This window comes from Theobroma cacao, chromosome 9, assembly GCF_000208745.1.
Source record: "Theobroma cacao cultivar B97-61/B2 chromosome 9, Criollo_cocoa_genome_V2, whole genome shotgun sequence".
Classification (NCBI taxonomy): Eukaryota; Viridiplantae; Streptophyta; class Magnoliopsida; order Malvales; family Malvaceae; genus Theobroma; species Theobroma cacao.
The window spans coordinates 6,469,586-6,480,164 of record NC_030858.1 but is presented as its reverse complement, the minus strand read 5'-3'; the positions used below and the strand labels follow the sequence as shown (position 1 = coordinate 6,480,164).

The window sequence follows — 10,579 nt, the reverse complement described above, 5'->3', positions numbered from 1 at the left end:
ATAAAGAAAAAGAAAAAACATAGCAATTAAACAAGTGTTTTCTTTTATATTTTAGGAGTCAAGACTTATGCCTCTGCCAGAGAATAGTTAATAAAAGAGGGCTGAATGAAACGGCTTTGCCGATGGATGTTAAGTGATGTAGATATGACCGATGGAGATGAAGTGAAGTCTGTACTTGTTCCTATGATAGTGTTCAGCTAAATAATGGACTGAAACTTTCGGCGGGCAAGAGACGACTGTGATTATGGAAACAAGAGACTCGCAGTCTGTCCCCAAACCATTTTGGAACTGTGTCAACGATCTTTCTCCTTCAACCATTTATATGGGCCATGGAATTAGCTCATGTAATTTATAGCAGTTGGTTCTTGTCTTCATTCCGGGCTTAGGCCAGTTATTGCCTTCCCCCAACCTATAATAAGGGGCCCGTGGCCAGATTCATTCCAGCCCACTAAGGATGAGAGCCATTCATCCACCTGGACCTAAGCCCCATTTTTTAAGAATCCAACCATATACAAGTATATAGTAGTTATGATGGTGCCAATATGAGAATTACGAATATTCTTCCCACTAATTGGTTCAAATTTAAAACATATAGAATTAGCTCATAAATGGATTTCACTGAAAGCAAAATCCATAACACCAACATTGCAACCAAAGATAAGAAAACACCACCACCAAAGACTCAAAAACAAATATATGCGAAAATTCTAACTACAATGGTCCGCTGTCCTGAATAGCTGACAACACCCCCTACTTCTGATATCCAAACTCTTCCATATGTTTTGAAAATTTTAAGATGACAGCATGTCGAAATGAAGGCAAGATGAAAAAGCAGCATAAAATGTTGAAATGCCCCTCAGGATAGAGCCCTCTACTCAAATGCATCGTCGTCGTCATCAGGAAGAGGCTGACTGGCTGCTGCAGCAAGCTCAGCTTCATGCCTACAAACAAACCAGAAGATGCCAATGTTAAACAAGAAATGAATCTAGTAAATGTACCGATGTTGAAAACAATATCATAGATATGTTGTTTTCATAACTTTAAAAGAAAGAATCAATCCAATTAGGTTGCTTAAAATCCTTCTTGCATATAATACAAAGCCAGTTTAAGTACTCATAACCCTCGTAACAGCAGATAAAATAAAGATGAACGCAAAATAAGTTGCTGGGAAAATATCTTACTGTTGCTGTGCAGCCAAGTCAATGTGTACTTCTGGTGGAGCAAGAGCAGGAGACTCCACAAAGTGAAGATTAGCATCCCTAAAATCAAAGGCATCATCAAATATTAGGCATCATCACAGCATTGGCTTTTACAGTAATCATGCAAGAAAGTAACGTTGCATCACCCTGCAAGTTTCCTGGCAAGGTACAAGAAAGGCTTCTCAAAATTGTAGTTGCTCTTGGCAGAAATTTCGTAGTATTGCAGATTCTTCTTCCTGTGGAATGTGACCTGCTTTGCCTTGACCTGCCTGTTCTTCACATCAACCTTGTTTCCACAGAGAACAATTGGGATGTTCTCACACACCCTGCATTCGCAACAACATAATTACATAAAGCTGTTATAACAGAACCACAAAAACACCCAAACAATACCATATATGAAAAAATTGTCAATTGATTTTAACACACCTGCAAAGATCACGATGCCATGTAGGAACATTCTTGTATGTTAAGCGGGCCGTAACATCAAACATAATAATGGCACATTGCCCGTGAATGCTGCACCACATAATAGATAGGTGTAAGGAATCATGCTTCTTTTCTATGATGCCAAATAGCAATAAAATGTTATAGAAGAATGTGGAAAGTATGACATCTTGGGTTAATCAAGAAAAAGCCATGAACAAGCTATGGTATAAGCCACGGAGTGGTGACAAGGAAATCAATATCTTTGAACTTTGAGTTAAAAGAATTTCAATGCCTGCTCATACGATAACACTACAAAGCTATTTATCAGCAGTACTTATCAATGATAATGGATAATCATAAAGTGCACAATTATGATATAATAGGTGATCCATGTAGCCAACAGAATATTAACTAGTTCAACCTCAATTGATTATAACGTATAAAACAAAAGGCTACCAAATGTGAACAATTAATAAAACACTTACTAGTAACCATCTCTGAGGCCACCGAACTTCTCCTGTCCAGCAGTATCCCAGCAATAAAAACGGATTTTTCCACAGTTTGTGAAGAAGTCCAATGGGTGAACCTCCACACCAATGGTTGCTGTACAATCAAAATGATAAAACACTTCAGCAAACAATTATAACAAGCCAATCAAAGGCTCAAACAGCTCATACATCAAATAGAACTTTTCCCAAAACAATGTTTATTGAACACTTACGCTCGTATTTCTTTTCAAACTCTCCAGTCAAATGCCTTTTCACGAATGTTGTTTTCCCTGCACCATCACAACAAGTTCAAGTCCAAAATAATGAGTACGTTTAATCAATAAAAAACTTTGTTTCCATGACTACGTAAAGAAAACCTCAGTCGACGCTTCATATTAATTTTAAGAGTAAAAATCCAATATATTCAGAGGCTTTCTTTTCCATCGAATCACAAGCCCTTGAAACGAAATGGTGAAATTAATATATACTGGGGACTTAACTTACTTTTTAAGTTCAAATCTGTAATTATTAGCACACAGTCCAACCATTTTATAAATCTCCTTAAACAATTAAATATAGTAAATCGAAACCAACAAAATCATAACTCCTCATATACCGCATTAGTGGAATAGTTAAAAGATCAAATTTAATCGTATCAAAAAATTAAAAAAAAAAAAACCCTTCGTAATTGCAACTACGAGTAAAGAAAATAAAAAGAAATTACCAGTTCCTCCATCACCTACGATCACGAGCTTGAAGCTCGGATAATCAACAGTCTGTTGGTTTGGCAAAGCCTAAATCACGAAAAAAAAAGACAAAAAAACAAAAATCAAGATCTATCGCAACCTAAAACCCTAGATGATGAAGATATCAAACACAACAAAACAAAGAAAAGAGAAAGAGCTAGAGATTTCACCATTTATTACGAAACTCGGAAGACGCAGAGAGAGCGAACGAATCTACGAAGCTGCGTTTGTTTGGCGAAGGCAGAGACTGCAGAGGAAGGGAAATGGAGTGATTTGGGAGACGGCGATAGCGAGGGTTTATAAGAGTGAGGGCTTTTCAGGGTCTCCGCTCTTAAGCCTGGCTTTAAATTGACGCAACTCTTTCTGCCGTTGGATTTGATTACTCCAACCCTTTTTCGTCCTCTTTTCTTAAACCTATTCACCGTCCGATCTTTTTTTTCCCCATGGGGTCCACTGACTACTATGCCGCGCCAATCCCTTTTCGGTCTTTAAGGGACAGAATGGTAATTTTGGGTAATATCATGTGAACAAGTTAAAGATATTTTCGACATTCTTTCCCTTTGTAATCTTAGAAACGCACCCATCCTTGCCAGCTCAAGCTTAATTTCAAAGCAAATGCACACCATTTTTCCTCCTCCTCCTTTTTGTGGTTTGTTTTTGTTCATTTAGCTTATAAAAGTGATCGAAAAACACAAAAGAATTAGGTCTCCTTTTTGAATAATCCTAAATTATAAGTCATGGAATAAATTTAGAGGAATCAATCAAGTGAATCTTACGAGAAGTGCTTGGTTTTGTTCTTATTAGTACATTGATCGACTTCTAGCCCCCCCGAATGGGGGCAATGCACTTTCTCCAAGCCCCCCAATTACTTCACAGGTCCCATTTTGCATTCTTAATTTATACAAGGGCAGAAGTTACCAAATTGACTATGGATAACTAATTTTGATTTGCTGTCATAAAAGCTTACTTTCCAAACATTACTTGATTTCATTGGTCATGTGTCTGTTTTAGCATTATTGGTGTAATACTATTTGTTTTACACGCATCATATTTACCTCTCAAAATTGAACAAGTGTAATTTAATTATAATTATTTTTTTAAAACATATTGAGACAGATTCCTTTTATCTCATGACTCAAATATGTAATTTTTAAATAAAAATCTCAAATATTATGTTGTTATAGAGATTTATATTTAGAATTGTCCAATTGATTAGGTTATGTCTCCGTGACGAAAAAAAGAAATGTTAAAACTTAAGTGTTAAGTTTGTAATCGTATATTGAAAATTCATCCTAATTAATTAGGAATTTATATTTTTATGCATAAATAATACATGAAATCCATATATGCATGATTAAGTCTCAATAAGCTTGCGGACTTAATTCACAGACATATATATTTTTGTTATCAAAATAATAATAATATTTTTATAGCTTTAAATATATTTGAAAATGTTAAACTAAATAAAACATATTAGTATTATTTTGTTTAATAAAATGCTGCTATCACTTAATAAGCAATAAACCATAGACCAATTAAAATAGGATATGGACCCAAACGGGTCGCGTTTGGGCTTGAAAGGATAGCCCACCCAGGCAGTTTTTAATTTTTAGGTCACAGCCTAATTCGAGAAAAATATAATTTGATTAAAATAGCCGAATTCCAGTGTCCAACAATAACTACCCACTTCATGCATGCCATCGCTGACTTGGGAATACATTTAGACCAACTAGGATTCTGTAACACCTACTTTTTAAGAATAGTAAAATACCAGATCAACCTAAAACCGCTCCCCAAACAGTGGGCGGGACATAAGTAGAAAGAAATTGTAGGCCTTTCACCAGATCATAGCTAAACTCGCCATATTCACTTCCCGCAAAACTCACCCCCAAAGCGCTCCGAATAATCCTTGTGTTCAAACCTGTCATGGCCACCCCTTCTCACCCCTCTGATTCGTAAGTCTCTTAAAGCATTCCCATATTATATGTTTTTTTTGGTATTTGTTGACAATTTTTCTTTTTTAATTATTACAATTACTTTGTTAGTATTTATATTTTAATCTGTATTTGTAGAGAGGTTGTTTATCGGAGACAAAACAAGGGACCCCCTTTCAAGTTCCTAGTCCCTTTAGTCTATGCCCCTGTTCTCCCTTTAAGTAAGTCTTAAATCTCTCTCATTTTCTCCCTTTTGTTGGTGAATTTGCTATCTGGGTTTTGTTTTTCAGATGTCAATCTTATATGGTTTTTCTTGGTTTTCCTTTTTTTTTTCTGGTCAGTTCGGCTTTCTTTGAGGAAGAATCCAGTTTTAAGGGACCGCTTGTTTACTCTTGTATTGGCTGGGGCTTTTGTTCATGGTTCTTATTTGGTGTATCCTTATTCTTTAATTTTATTTTTGCTTTAAATATTATAACCTGATTGTTGATTCTCTTTTATTTTTTTATCTTTTTTTTTTCTCTTAATCATGCGTGCTTAAACTATTGAGTAGTGCTACTGCATATTCTCTTTATGTGCTCACTGCCTTTACGGAAATTGGAGATTCTTGTTCCATTTTCTGTGATCTGAACTATATATGCTCTACGCTTGCTTGATATTCTATCCTCTTTTGACTTTTCAATTATTTTAGGGATTTTTTTGATAGCATGTGTATTTGCTCAGTTTCGAATTGATACAACTCATACAAAGCAATCACCTTTTTCATTTAGATTGCTTCCATACTGTCTATCTGAACTGTCATTTGTGAGCATTCAAGAATTGTAAAATGTTGGACCTGAGTATTTTGATAGGTGCATGGATCCTCGAGCACAAAAAGTTGGGTTTGAGCCCCACCTTCCCCAAGATTGTATTTTGATAAAAACAGAAGTATTGTAAAATGTCTCACAGTAATGTTGCTGTGATTTCTATACAGGACTTCTTAATAGGAGGTCATTTGTGTTTATGCCTTTGAATGATTGGTTTAGTTGGGAAGGATAAGGGAAAGCATCGAGTCTATGGTGCATTGGTTTCTCAAATGCTTCAAAGTAATCATGTAAAATTCAATTCTTTACACTGATGCTTTAAGATTATTGGATCCAACTTTTGCAATTGTTAAAGTGCAATTACTCTTCTGGTTACATTGGTCCTCTATACAATAGAGTTAGATGATTGGGTCTTAGTGCAAGAAGTATTTAGAAGGTTATATTTTCTCATATTTTGCACCAGTACAAATTAAAACAACCGCATTAATCAATTTAAGATTCATACTCTATGAACTATGTTTAAGCTGTCGGCAAAGTTATGCTTCATATCAAATATATGATGATTGATTTCTATCTTGTGAGATCTAATATGTATCCATGCATGCATTCATGTTCCTTCCTTGGAAGGCAACAGTCAATAACTTAATACATTTTTGTAGCTGTTGCTGTTTGCTAAAAGTCAAGTTAGAACCTCATTTTTCCTCAATTTAAGGTGCAAATTTATAGTAATTATATTTACAAAAGCATGCCTTTACATTCCCAATTTATTCATATCTGGCATTTTCTGCCACACCTTCACCCCCCAAGAAAAAAAAAAGGTTTGTTTGAAATGTGTTTTCTTCACTTTCTTGTTAAAATGTGTAACAAGGGAATTTATCTTTTCCTTTCCAGTTAATTAACAAACATGCAGAGTAAAAAGCATTACAGGAGAAATTTATGAGGGCTGCGTATCAGAGAAACATGCATTGAAAATTATAATAGTATTTGTTAGTTGATCAAGAATGATTTTTCACTCCCTTGTCGAATTTATTTGGCATTTAACTTTGACCTTTTCTGAAGCTGTGTTTTAGAGTTTATTACAACCTCATTTTGCATAATGCTATTTGTATAATTCCCATTTTTACATACATATTTTACTCACTCTGCCTTTTGTAAAATTGAACACATACAAGCTCCAAAAGTTGGAAAATTTAGCATTGCCATCTTTTTCGCTTTTTCGTTTTTGTTTGGTTGGTTTGGGTGGGGATAAGGGAATGGTGAGAGTATTATCTACGCTAGCCCCCATTTCAATAGCAACGTTCCTATGATATTTCATCATTTTACAGCATGCTTCCTGGGAAAATGTTGTCAAGAAAAGTTTCTTTTTCTTGAGAAACAAAAAGGTGAAGTATCTCGTTGGAATGTACAAAGGCTATTTATGAGAGCAGGTGTTCAATTGGGACTGTGGAATTGCGCCATAAATGATTTTTATCCATTAAATACATCTGGGTCTCTTAGTTCACCTATTTCTCTTCATGTCTGTTGAGGGTAATTTGGTTTATGTGTATTCCGATTGTTTGTGTACTCTCTACGTAATCATCACGAATTCAGACATTGTAGTGGTGAACCTTATAAGTATTGTCTGTCCTGTTCACTAGAAACACCTCTTATAGATATTATCTTGTAATTATGCTCTTAGTTCTGCTTTTCCTCTTCTGTCTATTTTCCTTAATAAATTTTCAGAGCGGATCTGTATGATGTTGAGAGCAAGTGAAAATGCGTTGGACTTGAGAAAGTGATTATCTCTTCAAAATTCTTCTTGTTTTCTGGATCTTATGCAGCTTGATCTTCTGAAATTTGAGTGGCTTGGAACAAGTTGAAGATTGTATTCTTCTCATTCCGTTAATTGTGGAATGATAATTGTATTTTGCACTTATAATTCTTTTGCGCCAAGGATTTAATGGCTGCAGGTTGCGGAATTAGTTTCAGTTTTAAAGAGAAATAAGATAAGAGTGAGCTGCTTTTGTTAAATTGTAACTGCTCTATCGTGGGAAATGTCATGTGGTTGATGTGCAGGCTACATTTATATGCATTTGAAGTAGGGGAGCCACAATGCCGGGAATTTTGCCTGAAGAATGGGTAACTCCATTGTCTTTAAAAGAAGAAAAAAAACTCTGCTCTGCCATCCATGCACCAGGCATTGCTTATCTGCACCATTCTCATGTAATGGTTTTGCAGACAATGATTGGCAAAAAAATTTTAGATGTTGCAAGAGATTTTTTTTTTTTGTCAGCTAAACCCAGTAGCGTACTCAAGTTTGCTTGGATATACTTGTAGTTTTTATTCCATACTTATCATTTACTTAATTTTGAACTTGTTGGGGTTTCCGTTTAAATTAGAACAGAGAGGAAACAATGAACAAGTGGCTGGCTGTATGTGTCCTGGAGCAGGCCCACAGTGTCATGTGCTCCATGGCATGCTTGTTGCCTTCTTGGACATTTTTAGCTTTCTTTGTCAGCACTTTTTCACTCAATTTTCATGTGTAAATTAAAACCCTGCGGGCAGAAAATTTTGTTTTCCAAGGGCACAGACAAGTCGTGCCTGAGTGTCGTGGCTTTTCAGAGCCATCTGCAAGAGTTATGGGCATCAAGAACCAGCTTTTAAAAGTAAACACCATTGGAGCAAACTTATCAGCCTAATTCCAGATAGGTTAAGCGGAGGGAAACTGTCCTTGGAGCCAGTCATGGGTCAGGCCTACTGCGTCGCACTTGTCTTATAGTGTTTCGTTTGGGTTTCAACTTTCAAGCCAGGCCTATTATAGTCATCATGCTCAAATTTCTTGCTGACTTATCTTTCCCTTTCCTTTCCTTTCCTTTCCTTTCCACTGACTCTTCCCCTCACGGCTTCTTCAGCCCGGCTTTGGGCACTTATCACGTATAGTTATTTGCGTATTGTAAATTTTATATCCAAGTTTTCATATTTTTTTCTTTTTTTTCTTTATGAAGTCTTTCAACTTCATATCCAAGTCTTCATTTAAAATAAATAAATAAATAAATAGTGGTAGATAGTGCATGACTTAATGCTTAGAAATATTTATATTCGACTTTTGAAAGAGTAACCTTAGACTATGCCAAAAAGACCATTCTTTCCTAACCTTTTTTTCTTTTTGTACTTAACATGCATTCTGCATGAGTGTCTCAAAAAGATTGTCCACCTTTTACCATAAAAACTTTGCTGAACAATGAATGAGATATTATGTGTTTGCCACATAATACTTCTGAAGCTAATTAACCCCAGGAATAGTATAACAGGCAACTAGCCTAATATGACGGCATCTTAGCACATTCCTGTTTTGATATTTTGATTTATTTCCTCTAGCATATTTGGCAACTTGGAGAATCCTAGTCGAAGATCCAAACTTAAATTACCCTAGAAACGCAACAGGTTCCATGTGGTGGGACCCCGACCAAGACATCACTTCATCCTTAATCCAATGGTTTCCTCCTAATCCGCTTCGTCCTTGACATCTTTTACTAATTAAAACCTGCAAATGAGGTTATTGATGCGACACAAATCAAAGCAAAATAATCCAGAAAGATTGATAAATTATACGATTTCAAAATGATTCTATGTACATCAAACCTTCAATAATTACATTTTGATTCATCGTCTCTTACACGAAACTATTTTAAAACGATGAACAAATCGTCATCACTCACCCATTCCATCATTTAACTTTTCCATTCTTTTCTAAGCCCCTAAAAAACTTGACATATATATATATACATATATCAAAATTACACAAAAAAAAAAAAGAAAATTAAAAGTTCATATAAAGCCCTGACTCGCCGGAGACTCTATAGATCGGAGGGATCCTTGAAATTGGAGGCGAGTCGAGAAGCGATCGCTGAGTGGTACATAACATCGTGAAACGATGACGTTTTGGTCGTCATCATCCGGAGCTGCCTCGCCTTCTCCTCCGTGAAGCAACCCGGGGAGAACTTCGTTCTCGCCGACTGTTGTCCCAGATCCCTTTCCGATTCGCAATCTCTTTTCTCCTTGGCCTCAGTTTTCTGATCGGAGTCAATGTAGTCGGGCTCGGAGGACCATCCAAACATAGGCGCCCACCAATTGGCGGAGGAGGATGACGACGTACTCTTCCGGCGGTTGGGGTCGGGTTTTCGATAACCGGGAATAGCACAGGCCTGGATTCCGGTGGGCCTAAAAGTAAGAAGATGAGTAGCCATTGAAACGCCTGATTATAGGGTTTTTAGAGAGAAATATAGGGTTTCTGTAATTGGGGGCAATGCTGGGGAGAAGTGGAAATTGAGGTTGAACGATTTATAGGGCGGTTACCGAGGAGCGACGATGGTATTAAAAAAATGGGGGGAAAGGTAGAAAGGTGGTGGGGTAACGGATAAGATTGGACGCGTGGAGGTGATTCGTTGTGTTCTTTTTGCCCTTTTTTATTACATTTTTACCGGAACCTCCGGTCATTTTGGTCTGGTTCTGTGGGTCATGGGAAAGAATATGGCGATGACTGGGATGGGCGTGGATTATGACACATCCATTTGACTATTTTACCCTCGTTCAATGCTAGGACATCAAAGTCGTTTGCATATGTCTAAACTTCATTATCTTGATCAGTTTCCAAACTTCATTTTATTCTCATTGACCCTCTTATTTTATTTTGTAATCAATAAATTAAGGGTTGATTGTACCAAGACTTCAGTTATGGAGTCCCACTCGATGTAGCTGGCCTTGCACCGAAAAGAGAGCAAAACGGCAGGCTATGAATATCCATATCCATAATATCTCAACAAAATGCCCCTGATAATTTAATTACGCAAATAACCAAAAAGGCAGATGAAGATTCATCTCCGATAGACTTGACTTAGTCTATTTTAACATTGAAACTCCCACTTTCAATATACTCAAATTTCAATTATTAAGCTGTTTTTCTTGAAGATAACTCATAGAGCATTTTTTTTTTCTTGAATTTTG

The 10,579-nt window shown here is 36.3% G+C and overlaps 3 protein-coding genes across 4 annotated transcripts; 1 reads left to right on the top strand and 2 right to left on the bottom strand.

The window, feature by feature from the left end:
• On the bottom strand, positions 540-3,167 carry LOC18588700 (GTP-binding nuclear protein Ran-3). The gene is made up of 8 exons (XM_007013276.2): positions 3,033-3,167; positions 2,841-2,910; positions 2,350-2,406; positions 2,114-2,231; positions 1,629-1,718; positions 1,346-1,525; positions 1,182-1,259; positions 540-941 (listed from the first exon to the last, which is right to left on the bottom strand). Exons 1-8 carry the CDS (start codon positions 3,033-3,035, stop codon positions 872-874), a joined length of 666 nt encoding a protein of 221 aa, XP_007013338.1. The 5' UTR covers positions 3,036-3,167; the 3' UTR covers positions 540-871.
• LOC18588699 lies at positions 4,621-7,606 on the top strand. 2 transcript variants are annotated; one of them, XM_018126459.1, is made up of 4 exons: positions 4,621-4,817; positions 4,935-5,017; positions 5,138-5,228; positions 5,645-5,928. In XM_018126459.1, exons 1-4 carry the CDS (start codon positions 4,789-4,791, stop codon positions 5,727-5,729), a joined length of 288 nt encoding a protein of 95 aa, XP_017981948.1. In that variant the 5' UTR covers positions 4,621-4,788; the 3' UTR covers positions 5,730-5,928. The 2 variants fall into 2 exon arrangements, with proteins under 2 accessions (XP_017981948.1, XP_017981949.1); XM_018126460.1 differs by lacking the exon at positions 5,645-5,928 and adding an exon at positions 7,319-7,606 and having other exon boundaries at positions 4,643-4,817.
• LOC18588698 lies at positions 9,152-10,166 on the bottom strand. The gene has a single exon (XM_007013274.2). The coding sequence runs from the start codon at positions 9,820-9,822 to the stop codon at positions 9,433-9,435; it is 390 nt and encodes a 129-aa protein (XP_007013336.2). The 5' UTR covers positions 9,823-10,166; the 3' UTR covers positions 9,152-9,432.

Bases quoted from the DNA above. Each gene is read 5' to 3' on its own strand.
- LOC18588700 (XM_007013276.2), bottom strand. The intron at 2,407-2,840 runs GTAATTTCTTTT...GTGATGGTGCAG, and splicing joins CGTAGGTGATGGAGGAACTG to GGAAAACAACATTCGTGAAA. The intron at 1,719-2,113 runs GTAAGTGTTTTA...TATGTGGTGCAG, and splicing joins GGCCTCAGAGATGGTTACTA to CATTCACGGGCAATGTGCCA.
- LOC18588699 (XM_018126459.1), top strand. From the start codon at position 4,789: ATGGCCACCCCTTCTCACCCCTCTGATTC. The intron at 5,018-5,137 runs GTAAGTCTTAAA...TTTTCTGGTCAG, and splicing joins TGCCCCTGTTCTCCCTTTAA to TTCGGCTTTCTTTGAGGAAG. The intron at 5,229-5,644 runs GTATCCTTATTC...GTATTTTGATAG, and splicing joins GTTCATGGTTCTTATTTGGT to GTGCATGGATCCTCGAGCAC.
- LOC18588698 (XM_007013274.2), bottom strand. From the start codon at position 9,822: ATGGCTACTCATCTTCTTACTTTTAGGCCCACCGGAATCCAGGCCTGT.